At 29.9% G+C, this 18,227-nt stretch overlaps 1 protein-coding gene across 2 annotated transcripts; it reads left to right on the top strand.

Moving 5' to 3' along the window:
• Positions 1 to 11,587: 11,587 nt before the first annotated feature.
• On the top strand, positions 11,588 to 17,474 carry LOC123885685 (glutamic acid-rich protein-like). Of its 2 annotated transcripts, none has more exons than XM_045934987.1 (5): positions 11,588 to 11,747; positions 14,723 to 14,801; positions 15,588 to 15,702; positions 16,576 to 16,682; positions 16,874 to 17,474. In XM_045934987.1, the coding sequence occupies exons 2-5, from the start codon at positions 14,786 to 14,788 to the stop codon at positions 17,197 to 17,199; spliced, it is 564 nt and encodes a 187-aa protein (XP_045790943.1). In that variant the 5' UTR covers positions 11,588 to 11,747; positions 14,723 to 14,785; the 3' UTR covers positions 17,200 to 17,474. The 2 variants fall into 2 exon arrangements, with proteins under 2 accessions (XP_045790943.1, XP_045790944.1); XM_045934988.1 differs by lacking the exon at positions 11,588 to 11,747 and adding an exon at positions 13,111 to 13,282.
• The last annotated feature ends 753 nt before the right edge of the window (positions 17,475 to 18,227 follow it).

Genomic DNA, 18,227 nt, shown 5'->3' with positions numbered 1-18,227 from the left:
GCCTCCTCCTATACAGGTTTGATATGTCATTTTCGGATTTTTAGAAAAATGCCCTTTTTTGCTGTAGACATAGGTTTTTGAATGTGGAGAAGGTTTCTTTTCACACCGTTCTCTATCACTATTTACTAATTCTTAGACTTTTCAGATCCATTAGGGAAATCTTTTGGTAAGAGGAATGATACTATGATAGTTTTTCAAATTAGGGACTTGTCACATGTAGTAAAGATGAGTAAGTGATTTAATATATTTTCGATTTCATTTAGGTGTTTAGATGCTATTTCTCACTGCAATTATAGAAATGTTGAGTTGTGAAGCAAGATGAGTAAGCGTGAATAGTCAATGATGGAGCCGCTGCCGGTTCCATTGGCCTCACTACCCTGTTCATTTTTCTTTTAACTAATTAAGCGTGAATATCTATTGTATTGATCATTATTTTTGAACATGTAACTGCCGAGTTAAGATATGCTCCATTAGCTTATCCTCCATTAGCTTTTTCAGATCGTGCCATGTGGCACTCAAATGGTTTAATTGTCCAGATTAAATTAAAACATAGTAATAGGATACTCCAGCTTCCACAATACACCACTTCCTCCTTCTCATCGTCCACGCCGATCTCACCCACTCTGTCAGCCGCCTGTTGCCGTCTCGGTGCCACGACCATTTTGCCAGATTAAAAATCACGTCGGAGTCTCTTCCTTTCTCCGCCTCCTACGAAGAACACCGTTTTGGTTTAATCTGGTCGGAGCTAGTCCAGATCTCATAAACAACAATGGAAACTGATGAAACAATTTGATTTTATAAGCGTTTTTTTTTCTCTGATTTGAAATTGAAAACAAAAATAAATAAAGGAAAAGAAAAGATGAAATTATTTGTTATTATATGAGGGAAGTGAGTTGAGGTTGACAAAGAAGAAGCATGAAACATTGGAGAGTAACGTGGAAAACATTTGTAAAGCAGTCAATCAGTGCCGTTAAACGATGAAGAAGTCGGAGACGGCAGAAGGAAGAAAGAATCGCTGTCAAGTTGAATCGTTATATGTTTTTTTTTTATATTAAGCAAAATATTAATTTTCAGAGTTTAAATCTGACCATTAAACCATTTGAGTGCCACATGGCACGATCTGAGAAAGCTAATGGAGGGTAATGGAGAATAAGCTAACGGAGCATATCTGAACTCGCTCGTAACTGCAAAGATAAATTGCGGAGAGACAGAGGAAACAAGTCAATAGTCAATACTCCCTCAAACATCTCTTATTTATATTATTTTGTTTTTAATTTTATTATTAATAGATATTTTGTTTCGAGTAAAATGATAAATATCCTCTGAAATTTTAAAATTTGTTAAATACCCTCATGAAATTTCAAAATAAGCAAATACCCCGCTGAAATTTCGAAATTTTATTTTGAAATTAAAAAAGATAATTTAATCTTTTAATTATTTTTTAATTTAAAGATTTAAGGTCTGTTTGGTAACATAAGCTAACTTATAGCTAATAAGCTAGCTGATAGCTGAAAAACTAACTTATAACTGATAGCTGAAAAACTAACTTATTGAAATTAAAATGTTTGATAAAATTATCTTTTAAAGTGGTTGATAAATATAAAATGACATAAAAATGTATTATGTTTAGTGGGTAATTTTATTTTTAAAAAACTAGCAAAATTAAATTATAAGTTTTTTTGACAAGAAATTAAATTATAAGTTAAAAATGGAAAAAATTGTAATAAGCTATAAGCTCAAACGTTACTTGAAATAACATCTCAAAAAAACTATAAGCTATTGACAAAAGCTTTTTATCAAGCTTATAAGCTAATATGATAAGTTATAAGCTGACTTATTTTGTTTAACAAATAGACATTTAATTAAATTCTTTTATTTCCCAAAAGAAATTCTTTAAATTTAGTACTACGTTTTTTTTTTTTTTGACTCAATACTACGTATTATTTAAAAAGTCTATATACATTCAACTATATTTTGAAACAAATCCTTTTATTTACTCTCCTTCCAAATATTCACTTTGAATAAACTTTATCCTTTGACCAACAAACAAATACTCCCTCCGGTCCTTTTTATAAGGAACACTTAGGGCAAAAAAATTGGTCCTTTTTATAATAAACTTTGACCAATTTTCAAATATTTTAAATGTTCAATTTCACTTATGTCCTTATTTATTATCAGAGAGAATTTAAAAATAAGTAAGTTAGTTGAAGAAAGAGTAATTAAATAAGGGTATACATGGAATAAATTTAAATTTATAAGAGTATTAAATGAAAATAACTATGTTAAATGTGTTTCCTTGATCTGTGTGATTTTGTCAAAGTGTTCCTTATAAAAAGGACCGGAGGGAGTATCTGATTTTTATTTTATCCTTTGGTGTATATATTTTATTGTATAAAATCTACTTTTTTTAACTAACACAAAAGAGGAAAACAAAATAAAATTAATAAGTATAAGTTAAGTTTTAAGTTTATCTATCAAAATGAGGTACTCCAAGTCAGATCGAGGCAAATTTAATGGGTAGAATACTTCAAATGTGATCTATTCTTTACCATAAAATTCACTCATATATTTTGTTCCTTTAGAATATGCCCCAATTGATGACAGTCCGTCATTCTATATTTTGAGTAGCAGTTTTATAGTATTTTAATAAGTTTTTAGTATAAATACATGGTTTAGAGATGATTATAGCAAGAGTTGATACATCATAAAGAATTTGAAGAGAAATTACAAAACAGAGCAAATTTCTAAAAAAATCGCACCATGATCCATCAACATCGTGGCATATTTTTTTGCTGCTCGAAATTGAAGATTTTATCACGCAATCAGGCGTTGCCAGATGAAAGAGCTACAAATATATAATTTATTATATATATTATTTATCATCTATCTATTATTTATATGTTTAGGAGTTTTTTTTCATGGAAACTTTCATACATGACATTCTCTTGATCAACCAATTTTTTTCTAATCTTACATGGCATCTTCTAAGACCACATTTGCTTATGTGTCGTTTGGTTAAAACTCCTTAAGGTTTACATATCCAATTTTGGTTGATTTTGATTTCGATCTTATCTTCTTACTTAATTTGATCTTATATTATTAATCAATCACTACCACCATTCTCACAATTGTCTTAATTATTACACGTTTTCTATTTAATTGTTTTAATACTCTGTTACTAATTATATCATGGTACGAACCAAAATAACAAATTAAGGAATGTTAATTAATATTGTATTCCACATTTCAGTATAAATATAAACAACTCTTCTGATACATTTTTTCCAACTTTCTCCCATCATTCTTTCTTTCTTTTATTCTTCTGTATTTTCTTTCATATTTTTTTCTCATGATCTAATTTTTTTTTTCATGTGATTCAGGTGATTTTTTATGCGTTAAATCCATATTGATCCATGATCCTAAGGACATAGTCGTTATTTTAGATGGAACAATTACAAGCATAATTTTTCATGCAACAAGAAATTCGATGCTATATTTCAATAATTTAATTATGTCTATTATATAGAACGATTTGTAGTTTTAGGTTTAATGATTGTATTTTGTAATTTAGCCAATATTTATAGTTTGGGGTTCAATTTCAAGATCTCACGAGAAAAAACATTAATCATCACTTCTTATATAATTTTTATTCCTCCTCAAAATGATGCGGATGTTCTCTATAAGCATTTGTTGAGATGTCATTTTCTCACAACCTTTTCAATTAGCATTAATTCATGTACTATATTAATTTTTATAAAGTCAATTATTTAGCAATATGACGATTATCATTATAAATCAAATTCTAAAGTTGAACTTCATCTACTTTATTTGGCAAAAATCGTTATTTCCAATTTAGAATTTTTTTAATTATTTATTGTCGATTAATTTACATTAATGTGCTCCACCAAAAAATAGATATTCATGCACATTATTGTAAATTTCTTAAAAAAAATCAAATATAGAATAAATCAAATAATTTATTGACCAGATTATTTTATATGAACAATGTCTATATTCATGTCTTGATTTAACTGAAACATTAAATATGGAAAGTTTTAATTATTAATCCACTAATTTTTGAAATATATTTAATTAAATCAATCCCAATTAATTATTAATATGATTAATTACTATTAAAGTTTGGAAACAAGACTCTACAAAAAAAAAATGGAAACAAGATCATTTTGTCCTATAATTTATCAATCAGATAATCATTATTATTTTTTATGACAAACACAGACTTAACTAATCAGATAATTATTATAAAATTAATATTAAATCATATTTACAATTTCGATGTTCTTCCTATTTCGATCTTTATTCTAATTTCTGACAATTTACGGAGAATGAATATTTCACACGATTATTTTGCAACATACGGGGAATGAATATTTAATTTACACGAACTTTAGATAGAATTTTACATGATTATATAATTTTATCCTATGTAAATAATAGTTGAGATGATAGTTCAGGAACATAAATTTAACTTCGTAAAATCAAGGAAATTAATTTGTCTTTTTCCCCAATTGTTTTTTAAATATTTTTATGGAAATTTTTTATTAGTTGAATTATCGATGTAACTATATATAAATTTAACACAATGATTATTTTAAATGATTAAATAATAAAAAAAGTTAGAGTTGCGACTGACAAAAAAAATAACATGGGAGTGAAAGATCACTCTCCACCCTGCTTCCCTTTTAAAATCACTAAAAAAGTATTATTTTTTATATTTAAATAAATTACATTAAATAAAAAAAATAATTTTATAAATAATTAAAAAATCACAAAATAATAAAATTTTAATAATTTATATTTTCCATTGAACATTAACCCGTGCAATCGCACGGGTAAGTTAAACTAGTTATTTATTAGTTTGCGAGTTTCTCTCTCCATATCAAATTCTTAGATGTCAAGCTCACAGTTCCTCAATACACGCGTGGCATTCTCTTATTCTTTGAAGGATGATTTGTCATGCTCTTAACCTTTCATGGTTATTCTACTCAATTTTCATAGAAATTCAAAAAGGAAATGCAAAATAGAAATAAATTATAAATTGAAAAATCATAATTAATTATGATTGACTATCAAAATATTTAGTTGAAAAATATAAATATTTTATAATACAATTAAATAGAAATATATTATAACAATACAACTTTATAATACAATTTTATATTTATATTACCTTTCAAGGCTTATTGTGTTATTTTTTATTTTTTTAATATAGAATTGTTTTAAAACCCAAATCCCAATTTTGGAAAATATACTTTATCATCAATATTATTATATAATCTATGTACAATAATATAAAGATATTTTATTCTCAATGTTATTATATGATACATGTTAAAATATAATACATGCTCCATATACGCTAAAATAATATAAAGATATTTTATTCTAAATGTTATTATATAATACATGTTAAGAAGTAATGCATGCTCTCCATATACACAAAAATAAATTATATTTCGAAAAATTAAATATATTTATACAGTTTTTTATTTTAAATAAAGTTGTTGTGTAGAATTTTTTTATTATTCAACAAAAAAAATATAATTTTTTTGGGGGGGAAGTGAGGATATTAGGAAAGTGTCTTGGATTAATTGGAATACTATTTGCTTGCGTAAGGATTATGGGGGTTTGGGGGTTAGGCAGTTGAGGGAGTTTAACTTGGCCTTGTTGGGCAAGTGGTGCTGGAGGATGCTCGTGGATAGAGAGGGTTTGTGGTTCCGAGTGTTGGCAGGACGTTATGGGGTTGAGAGAGGGAGGTTGTGTGAGGGTGGTGCGCGTGGGTCGACTTGGTGGAGGGAGTTGGCGCGCATTCGGGATGGTGGAGGTGAGGCAGGGAGAGGGTGGTTTAGAGAGTGTGTTTTGAGACAGGTGGGAGATGGGTCAGACACCTTTTTCTGGACTGATCCCTGGGTGGATGGTACTTCGTTGAGGGATCGGTATGGGCGGTTGTTTGATCTGGCAGAAAACAAATCGGCTTCAGTGGCTGAGATGTTTTTGCGTGGGTGGGAGGCTGGAGGGGAGGCGTGGGAGTGGCGGCGTCAGTTGAGGGCGTGGGAGGAGGAGTTGCTGGGGGAGTGTCAGGCTTATCTACTCACCATCTCTTTGCAGGATCATGTTTCAGATAGGTGGCAGTGGCGGGTTGACTCGGATGATGGTTACACGGTTCGTGGTGCTTATCAGCTTTTGACGACTCAGGATACAATTACTTTAGATGCTGCGTCAGGACTTATCTGGCATCGCCAGGTTCCTTTGAAGGTTTCCATATGTGCCTGGCGACTCTTGCGGGACAGGTTACCTACAAAAGCAAACCTGGTTATTCGAGGGATTTTATCTACGGAGGCTCATCTCTGTGTCTCTGGTTGTGGAGAGGTTGAGTCAGCTCAGCACTTGTTTCTCAATTGCAGTTCTTTTGGTCTCATGTGGCCCCTTGTCAGCTCCTGGATTGGGTCTTCTTTGGTGACTGCTCAGAATCTTCCAGAACACTTTGTTCAGTTTACTGATTCAGCAGGTGGTTCTAGAGCCCGACGTTCTTTCATGCAGCTCGTATGGTTGGCGTGTGTCTGGGTTATGTGGAACGAAAGAAATCATCGTTTGTTTACAGGCTCAGCGAACTCGGTGCATCATATGTTGGACAAGATCAAGACGTTCTCTTTTCGGTGGTTGAAAGCGACGAGTAGTACTTTAGCTTTGAACTGCCACAGTTGGTGGTCTAGTCCTTTGCTTTGCTTGGGCCTTGTTTAGCTTCTTTCGGCTCCTGTATTTTTGACTTTATTTGTAACATTGTTTTAGTCTTATTGGTACGTCTTGTGCTAAAAGACTATTATACTTATTTATATATATATATATATATATCTCATTTTGGCTTGTTCAAAAAAAAAAGATTTTTTAAGGAAATAATTAACAAACAAATCATGATAATTGACAAACGAATTTTTTAATAAAATTGTTTACTGTCATTAATGTGTGTGTATACAAAAAGTCAAATATATGGTCATTAACACACAAATCGTGGCTTTAAATTTGTATGATTTTGTTTCTAATTCAAAATTCCAAATTCAAAAGTATAAATTCAAGAATTAATGCACAAATTTTGTTCAGTTGCTACATGCATAATTTAAGGGAATATTTATAATTATTTTGATTATTTAATATTTTTGTCTATAAATAGTACTTTTGAGTTTCACACTTTACGCACAATTTTTTGAATCATGGTTAATTTTCAAAATTCTTCCTTGCCTTCTATTTTTTTTTTCTTCTTCTTTCTCTTTGATACTTTGTTATCTTGAGAATAATAGTACTAGAAATGATTTCTTTCGCGTAACGGTCTACAACTGATTACAAAGTTGACAATGTCTTATCATCGATCATTGATTCTTTCTTTTCTTTTTTTTTTTTTCTTTTGAATTTTCTTTTATATTTGATCTCATGATCTCTAATTTTCTTTTTCATGTGATTCCGCAGGTGATCTTTTAAGCGTTAAATCCATATTGATTCATTATCCTGGAGGCATAATCGTGATTTTAGATGGAACAATTACAAGGATAATTTTTCATGCAATAACAACTTCAACGCCAGATTTCATTATTTGATTTCATTATGTCTACTATATAGTCGATTTGTAGTTTTAGCTTCAATGATTGTAGTTTATAATTTTTTTTGTTTATACAAATTGTATTTTGTAATTTATATCATTTGAATGCAATATTAGAAAATATTTTTGACGAAAATATTATAATGTTATACGAGGATTTATTTGAACCAACCAAAAATAAATTATTTTAAAGTTGATCTTTTTTTATACTATAATAAAGTTGGTTTCTTAGTAAAAGAAAATATATAGAATATGTTTTTGAGCAATAAAATTATGGTATGGATCTTAATTATAAGCCAATTTTTATAGTTTGAGATTCAATCTCAAAAACTCACGAGAAAAACAGTAATCCTCATTTCTTATGTAAGTGTTTTTATCCCTATCTATATCTATATATTATACGTTTAAGTGTTTCTTCTCAAGAAAATATATAAATCCATGTTTTACTGCAAGTATTTGCTCACATATCATTCTCTCACACATTTTCAATGAGCATTAATTCGTGTGCCATATTAATTCATATAAAGTCAATTGAAATTTTATTTGACAATATGACAATTATCATTAAATCAAATTTTCAAGTTGAAGTTCCTCTACTTATTTGACAATAATCAGTATTTTCAATTTGGAATTTTCTTATAGTAAAAAAAAAAATTGGAATTTTCTTAAGTTTTATTGTCAGTTAACTTACATTATTGCAAATAGACCCCCAAACCAAATTGATATGTACGGTGGACTAGATACTATAGACTAAGTTTTTTTTTATTTAGTCAAAAATAAATAAATTTTTAATAATTGGCATAAAAACGTTTATATGATTATTTTAAACAAAATTTTACATTGTATTTTATGACTTAAATATTTTAAAATATATTATATCTGTTTCAGAATAAATATTACTTACATTGTAAACACTAATTAGGGTATAATAGGAAGATAAGAAATAAAAAATCTACTTTCTTAATTAGTGTTACTATTCATAACCTGACACTTAAATAAAAATGGAGGGAGTAATTAAATTGCATGTAAAAAAGTTTATATTATTTATTTACCTAGATCATTTTTTTTTTGACAAACCTAGATCATTTTATATGAAAAAATTCTCATCGAACCAAATTGTATATGATCATTTTACCTAGATTACTTTTTCCGGTCTTTTTATAAGAAAAAATTTACTTTTTTGGTTCATAAAGTGTTTAATGTATTTGGTCTATTTTAGAGTAAACATTCTCATCGAACCAAATTGTATGTGATATTCTACGAGAATATATTTATCCGGATGTTTTAATACGGGACTGAGAGTTTTTTTTTCTACAAGAACCTATATATTAATACGAGTATTTTTTTTTTTACTTTCTATGAGAACCTATATTTCTACTCATATTAATACGGGAGACCTATTTTTTTTATAATTTTTATTGGACTTATAGTTACACTCTTATTAATACGTGTGTGCTTTTATTTTTTTTAATTTACACTTGGTCAATATTTATACTCATATATTTATACAAGTACCAATTTATTTATTTTTATTTACATGAAACTTATATTTATATTCATATATCAATATAAGACGCTGTTTTTCTAATAATTTCTATGGGGACGGGGAAACAAATACCAATATTGTTGGGAACGGAGGGTGAAAGATCACAAAATTGGATCCTGTCATGCTATTATTGTTCAGCCCTCTCTCCTTTTGGTAATTCAATGGTTGAATGTCTACAAATAAAAAAAGGAATATAACTGAAGAGAAAAAAAAAATGAAAGGCCTAGATTAGAGCATACTAGGCAGTATAAGAGGCGAAAGGGGTTATATTTTATAATTTTTACGGAGTTATATTGTTTCGTATGTGTTAATACGAGGTTTATTAAAACGAGACAGATGACCTATTTTATTTTTCTTTCTATGGGAACCTATATTTATCATACACATATAATTAATACGAGATACCTATGTTTTTGTAATTTTTACTGAGACTTATCTTTACACTTATATTAATATGAGTGTCTTTTTCTTTTTTGTAATTTATACGAGGGTCCATATTTATACACATATATTAATGCATAATTTTTTGGTAATTTACGTGAGACTTATATTTATATTTATATATTAATACAAGACCCTAATTCTTTTTTCGTAATTTCTACGGGGATGACAGAGAAAACACGAGAAGCGGGAATTCACTCTCCACCCTGTTCAATTCCATACTAATATAATTTTGTACAATAGAATAATAATTTTCATAATTTCTACGGGGGTGGGAGAAAAAACACAGGAAGCAGAAAATCACTCTCCACCAGATTTAATTTCATACTAATATAATTTTGTACAATAAAATAATATATTTTTTGTTACAAGAATAATAAATTTTTAATAATTCATATTTTTACTTGAATATCGAGTGAGTTATACTACTATGTGTAAGTGTGATTAGTGCAAAAGAAACGTGGGCCTTCTATGTTGACCCAAATCAAGAGCCTCGACCGAAACCAATAAAGAAACACAATGAGGATTGAGGTTTATGAGGCTGAAATATAAAAGGCAGCGCATTATTCATTATCACAGGAGGAGAATTGAAGGACGGAACGACGGTATCATCAAGCAGTAACACAACTTCTGGTTTTGTTCCTTCTTTTTATTATGTTGCTTACTAATTTAATTATTATGAGTAGCTAAGTTATTATTTGATTAGATTCTAGATTATCTTCCTCAGATCGATTTAGAGATGTGAACTTTTGAGGATCTTATTATTTCAATATTAATCTTGTCGTTGTTCAGTTATCTATGTGTGTCAATACTTTTATGAATTACAACCTTATAATTGTTCACAAGTTTCAATTGATTACTAACTCTAACTATTGAACTGGAATATGAGATAAATTGTAAGTTTGTAACAAACAAAATTGAAGAGGCACCTCATATCATGCCATAAATGCCATAAAGTCAAAGTTTAACATTAATTTGGAGAAAAATGGTAGTTGAACATTTTATAAATGAAAGAATCCTTAATTTTAATGTCTTAAAATGTTGATGTTCAACTCACTTAAATAATTATTCTTAAACCAATGTGAATGATCTCCGGCTGCACGGCACCATCTCCTGATCCAACAATGTAGTACTTAATCATATACACTACAAATAGATTTTTTTTTTTTGAAGGCACATATATAATTTGTTATATCATATCCTACTTTAAATTCATTTTGAGAGCAAAGTTTAACCTTCAACAATAAGAGAATCAAAACATATGTCACTTTTTATTAAAAGGTTTGTGCTTGAATGTTGAGGGTCAGGTGAGGCGTGTTCAAAAATCTAGTTAACTGAATCAAAAAGTAATTCGAACTGCATTGAACCATATTTTAAACTGCACCATTCAATATAGTTTTGAACTGAACCACTTTTAATAAACAGTTACAATTCAGTTTATAACCAGTTCAGAACCAGTTTAAATTTATGAACTGTTTTTTATTTTTTATTTTTTTAAAGAAAAATATTTAAATTTTTAAAAAAATCACTTTTTTAAAGTTTTGAAATAGCAAATGCCCCTGAAATTTCAACATTCGTCAAATACCCCCTGAAATTTCAAAATAGGCAAATACCCCCCCTGAAATTTTAAAATGTCAATCAAATACCCCATTAAATTTTGAAATAGGAAAATACCCCCTGGAATTTCAAAATGTCAATCAAATACCCCCTAAATACCCCACTGTCAGGGGGTATTTGATTGACATTTCGAAATTTCAGGGGGTATTTGCCTATTTTGAAATTTCAGAGGAGAATTTGCCTATTTTGAAATTTCAGGGGGTGTTTGACAAATTTTAAAATTTCAGGGGGTACTTGCCATTTTACTCGTTTCAAAACATAAAAAGATTTTTGTCAAAAAAAAAAGAAGAAGATTATTATTATTATTATTATTATTATTATTATTATTATTATTATTATTATTATTATTATTATTATTATTATTTTCACTTCAAAGTTTAAAACATAACAAAATTTTCACCACTTTTCAGAGAAAGGGGTTTTCTCTAAACCCTAGCCCCCAAATCGCACCGACCACCACCACCAATCGCAGCATCGTTGACAGTTCTTGTTCTTTCTCCACCACCGACGAAGATTTTGCTTTCTTCAAAGGTAAATTCCTACTATATTTAAATTCCTCACTGATTATGATTAAGATTATTATTATGATTATGTAAATTCCTACTCTGTAAATTCCTCAGTGATTATGATTATGATTAAGATTATTATGATTATGATTATGTTAATTCCTACTATAAGTAAATTTCTTACTTATGTAAATTCCTCACCGATTATGATTAAGATTATTATGATTATGATTATGTAAATTCCTACTCTGTAAATTCCTCACTGATTATGATTAAGATTATTATGATTATGATTATGTAAATTCCTCTGTATGTTTGGTTTTCAATTCATGAAGGAAAATGTCAAGTGAAACTGAGTTATCAAAAGCACCACATCTGGTTTTTTAAAAGACACTTAGAAAACTAGTTTAAAACCGGTTTTATATATATATATATATATATATATATATATATATATATATATATATATATATATATATATATATATATATATATATATAAAACAGTTTTAAAAAAAAAACCCATTTTTTTAAAAAACTGGTTTAAAACCAGTTAACTGAAACTAAACCGGTTTAAATTATAAACTGGTTCTAAATTGGTTCTGAACCGAACTGAAACTGATTTGAGAAATAAACTGATTTTTATAATAAAGTGATTCAGTTAATGAACTGAGTGCAGTTCATGAACCATGAACACCCCTAAAACCAACAAACCTTTTGTTATTTTTTTTTCTCATATGAAATATAGGCACAATCTTAAAAGCCAATAAAAAAAAATGATGAAAATAAAACATGACATTTAATTTCTTTAGGTAGACATCCATTATAACAATATTGATGAAATGTAAACACATGCATAATAGTAAACATATAAATTGCTCAAAACAGATAAAAATTTAGACACGGTTGACAATATTGACGTTGTTGTTAAGAGCTTCAGTCAATTTGAAAATCAAATGATTCTCAACTTCAATGTTGTTGAGTTGACAAAAAGTTCTCCAACCATGTCCAAATTTTGAAATTGATCATTTCGTTGGTCACTACATTGTAACTTGCAAGAGTAAATTTGACCTAAAGGACCAAAGCTTAAATTTTGAATGAGTAGTCTTAAGTATGAGTGGCCTTTCAAAATCTCGAGAAAGAATCTATATAACAAATTTGAAGACTTAGTCAAAAAAAAAAAAAAAACAAATTTGAAGACATAAGCTTGAATAACTATGAGGTAAGATAGATTTTAAATAAAAATAACAATATATTATACTCAGTGGCGGAGATGCCACCCGGCATGCCCTGGCACGTGCCCGGGCTGCCCCACCCCAATTTTTTTTTTTTTTTAATTTTTTTTTTAAAAAAAAAAAAATTAATAAAAGAAACAAGAGAAAAAGAAGTAACCAGTTTGCGTTTCTCCTTTTCTCCGTTTCATTCATTCCTTTCGCCATCGACCACCGCAGCACCGCTCTCAAATCCGCTCTCAAATCTCTCTATTTCTCATTCTCTCAGTCTCAGGCCGCTCTCCGCCGCCGCTCTCAGCCTCTCTCTCTCGCAGTCGCAGCGCAGACAGGTAAAGTAAGCAACCCTAAAATTGAGAAATTGCATAAAATACTTAGAAATTGGTATTCCAATTATTATTCTATGTCTAACTTGATGATATTAATCATTATCCTTTGATGTTGGGTTGTAGTATGAGAAAAAATATGATTCCTGTTTTAGGTTATTTAGAAAAAATTGGGATTTCAATCAAGGTCTAAACTTGGTGGATTTGTTAAGAATTATCCACAAGTTTTGCATGCTAGTGTTATTGTTGAGCTTGCTCCTGTTATTAAGTTTCTTAGAGGGCTTGATGTGGAGAAGATGATATTGGGTTTGTGTTGCAAAAATCTCCTGAACTTTAGGCTATGCGCTATGCTCCTGTTATTAATTAAGTCAATATATTTGCAAAAATATTCTTAGCTTGAAGGTACTATGAGTACTTCAGTAGCTTATCTTGTTAGTATTGGTGTTAGTCCTAGAGATATTGGTCCAATGGTTACACAGTATCTGTGATAATGTTGTTTCTTTTTCTGCATTTTCTCAGCAGTATCCTAACTAAAATTGTTTTAAAATTGTTATTTTGTGCATTATCAGTTTGGCTAAATTTTGTATCATTTAATTTCAGAGATGAGGAGGTTTTTGGTTCATTCTTCAATTCAATATATTTAGCCATTTTAAAAAAAAAAAATTCATCTCTCTTATTTGATTATGTTTTCCTGGTTTTTTCTTATTTGACGCGCCAAAAAAATATTGCGGTTAAAATTGTGCCCAGGCTCCAATATAATCCTGGCTCCGCCACTGATTATACTCATCAGTTCATCTAACGTGCAGTTTTCACCTATGTTCACTAAAAATGAATAATCACAGGAAAGGAAAATCTTATGTATTGTTTTATACTAGCTATAACGTCAAAAACTTATTTGCATAAATTGAGAACCTATAGAGAAGGATGAGCTTCTCATGTGTTGAGTAGTTGTGGGGGATCAAAATTTAACTTTTATGAAAGGATGAGCTTCTTATGTGTCTTCTTTATAATAATGAAACAAAATAGCGCTGAAGCTCTTACACCGAAGAAAAATCTGTCAAACACTTAAAGTCTTGTAAAAGTTGTGTATTTTGTAAACACCTCTGATTGTATATCAACTATTAATGTTTATGTGTATTTGAAGTTATTAATTGTGAAGAGTTTCCTTTTAGCTTATAATAGGTCTTAATATAGTTTTTTTTACTTGTTTTTGTGTGGGTATAGCAAGGTGATTATTGGTTAGTTGTTATTAGTGTCTCATTTGGGGATGTTATGGAATCTAAGACTAATTGGTAATTCTTTATGTTTATGTGAAGTGATTACTTGTTATAATAGGTCTTAATTTAGCCTTATCACTGGTGTTTTGGAGGGTTTTATGAGGTGGTTTTGATTGAACTCATTGTTTTCGTTGACCCTGATATCTGACAAATCTTACTCTTCATGCAGTTGGTGATCAGGAACTCTTATTTTTTTTTTCTTCGTCTGTTTTCTTGACCAACTTACGAGCAAATGGAGGATGGTTGTGGTAATGAGATTCCTCTTTAATTTGATCACACACTTCACCCATTGTTTAATTACATAATTGCTGAAATATTTTATTTTTTGGTTACAAGTGCAATCAAAGTATTGGATTTGCATGTGTATCACATCAATATCAATAAAATTCTATAACATTTGCTGCTGATTGGTTAAGGCTGACATTATAAAAAATTATGATGTTCTTTACTTGGTAGTTCACTAACATTTTGATTCATTTTTTATTATGTTTGGAATCATTGAAATTGTATTTGATTTGATTTAAAATATATGAATTTGAACATATGGGATTATTGTAAAAAGTTGATTTTACTTGATCTGTAAATAAATTTGTTTTCGCGCTTTGACCATTAAAGATTAAATAAGCGTGTTATCGTGGTATTTCTTCGTTATTGCCCTATATAATATTTTTCAAAATGGCTGCTCTAGCAAGTATGATATTGTCCATGTATATATAGAAATTATGATTACACCTCATTTTCACTCAAGTTCAAATATATTATAGTGAATCTCTAAATTTTCACAACTAAAGAATAAGAATATTTTTTCGGCGAACAGGAATAAGAATCTTATATCAATTATTTAGATTATATTTCCCAACTAATGATTTCATTTATAAATCAAATCAATCCCCAATTCCAATCACACTTTGTATCATTCTGACAAAAAAGTTGTATATTAAACCAACAATTCACTCTAACCATACTATGTTTCTTGTACTGTATTATTTATTGTTGTTAATTTGAGATATGTTTGTTTATTTTTTCCGCGGAAGAACAATGGGCACCTAAAAAATCTACTGAAAAAGCTCCTGAAAAGAAGGGAAAGAAAGTAGAGCTAGAAAAGGAAGAACCACTGGATTCTTTGGCGGAAAAACATCTTCAACAAAGGTTTATTGTTTGCATCTGTTTTGTTTACTCTGATTCCAATGTTCCTTTTAGAATAACATGTTCTTAGTGCTGGTATGTCATATATTATTATTAAACACTATAAGGAACATTGTGTAGCATTGCCGTGTATGCTAGCTAAGAAAATAAGATTATGAGCAAGTGCTGATCATAAAAATTCAACCACAAACCCAAATACTCTTCCTTGTTAGATTGCTTTACGTGCTTTTATGGAAACTTTGTTTTTGCTCTGTGATAAAGATGTCTTTAAATACTTTGGGTGTTGTTTCAATACAATTTCTTCTTTTTAGAGCTAGCTCTTCTTTGGCTTCTGCCTGAGCAGGCAATATAGTGTTGTTAAGGGTTGCTTTTACTAGCTATGGTAGTTACACGATGGGTAGCTTTTTTGGGTCTTAGAGGCTGCATCATAGGATTCAATTGGGGAGTTGAAATGGAGAAATTAAATTGTAAATGAGGGAGAACTATCCAGAGTCAGTAGAAGAAAAAAAGGATATATATTTAAATGCTCTGTCATTTGGTGTGATATACATTATAGGCATTATCCAATCTTTATAGCCAATACTACTGAGATTTTGTTCTTTAGAAGCACTATTATTAAAGTACAGTAAACAACGTCTTGGTACAATTTGAATCGCTGAGCTTAAATGATTATAAAATTCAGCTTTTAAGTATATTTGATCTCTATTTTTCCATTGCAATTAAATTTGTTGTTTAAGTAATATCTTGTATAAAATTGCCTCTTACTAAATATAACTGTCATAGCTTCTGAATGAGTATATAGGATATGAAAGAAACTGATAATTAATTTAGATTAAAAAAACTACTGTTTTTGATTTAATTTACTTCCTATGACAGACTAGTTGAAGAAGCAGATGTCAAGGATATCTCATCTTCCGTGACTGCCATTGCAAATGAAAAGATAAAAGCAGAGAAAGAAGCCAATGCTGGTAAAAAGAATACAGGTAACTTCATCTTACACTAGAACCTTCTATGTTGCTTTTATTATTCATATTATCTTCCAATTCTAATCACACTTTGTATGATTCTGTCAAAGAAGTTGTATATATTAAACCAATAATTCACTCTAACCATACTATGTTTCTTGTACTGTATTATTTATTGTTGATTTGAATATGCTTGTGTATTTTTTCAGCACACCAATGGACACCTAATTTTAAACTTAAAGTTATATCCAAAGATGGTAAACGACTTAGAGTTGTATTGATCGGTCAGGGTGAGGGTGAGGGTGAGGGTGAGGATGAGGATGAGGAGGAGGAGGAGGAGGAGGACGAGGACGAGGACGAGGACGAGGACGAGGACGAGGACGAGGACGAGGACGAGGCTGAGGACGAGGACGAAAAGGAGGATGAGGATGAGGATGAGGAAAAGGAGGAGGAGAAGGAGGAGGAGGACAATTTTCCTTACTGCTTTTGTTTTCCGATCAATGCAGATTATTCAGTAACGGGATTCACCGCATAAACTTGTTCAAATTTGAAGAGTTTGTCTTGCATTTTGTCCAAAAAGAGGGTGCATCAATGTCTTTTTTGTCACCATTATACTTGGAAGTTGTTCTTTCACTAGATGATTTATATCTCTTAAAAGTTTGAAGAAGGAATGTGTATTAAACATTAGACATTGCATTTGCCTTGGGTACATTCATGTTGGATTGTAAGAATATATTTGTTTTCGCAGTACTTAGCACAGATGAGTCTGTATGCTTAATTATGTTATAGAAAAGTTAGTGGAATGGCCAAGTTGTTCTTGCACGTAATTTTTAAGATGAACTGTTTTGGGGTAACTGAAATGGGGAATGTTCAACAATGAATGTCTACGGTAATATCTGGTGCAAGTATTTCAACTGATAAGGATATAAACACTCCTTGACACTGTCTAATGGATTAATTAGCAGGGGTTATATTACACTTCAAGGGTAATATTGTAATTTGAATCGTACTATACTGCATTATACTCTGTAACCTTAAAAGTTGTATGATAAAAAAAAAAAAAAAACTACAGTAGGTAAACCTAGGGGTGTAATTGGACCGGTTTGGTTCGGTTTTGAGTGAATCTGATGTCCGAACCAATGAATCATTGATTGGTTCGGTTTTCACTGTTTTTCAAAAATGAATCCGAACCAAACTCGTCGGTTTGGTTCGGTTTGGTTCGGATACTTTGATCGGTTTTAATCGTATTTTTTTCCGATGTATTTCATGTTTTTTTTTTAATGGGAAAATTCAAACTATCTTCAAACAAGAATTACAAGAGAATCAAAAGTAAATTAAGGAAAAATAATACAAAGCACCAAGGGGAATAAACACAATCAGCCTGCAAAACTGTCGTACCCCCACCCAAACAGATATCAAAGAAAACAACAGTAGCAGAGCAATAAGAAAACAGCTCATAGTACAACCATCTTGAAAATTAAGTTCAACAAATGCCAAATAAATCAATCAAGTACATAGTACAATCATATTGAAATTAAGTTCATCAAATACTAAATAAGTTCA

The sequence above is a fragment of the Trifolium pratense genome, linkage group LG5 (genome assembly GCF_020283565.1).
Source record: "Trifolium pratense cultivar HEN17-A07 linkage group LG5, ARS_RC_1.1, whole genome shotgun sequence".
Lineage (NCBI taxonomy): Eukaryota > Viridiplantae > Streptophyta > Magnoliopsida > Fabales > Fabaceae > Trifolium > Trifolium pratense.
The sequence above is the reverse complement of the archived record's forward strand: the minus strand, read 5'-3'. Positions and strand labels throughout refer to the sequence as shown.

Bases quoted from the DNA above. Each gene is read 5' to 3' on its own strand.
- LOC123885685 (XM_045934987.1), top strand. The intron at 15,703-16,575 runs GTTTATTGTTTG...TTCCTATGACAG, and splicing joins GAAAAACATCTTCAACAAAG to ACTAGTTGAAGAAGCAGATG. The intron at 16,683-16,873 runs GTAACTTCATCT...GTATTTTTTCAG, and splicing joins TGCTGGTAAAAAGAATACAG to CACACCAATGGACACCTAAT.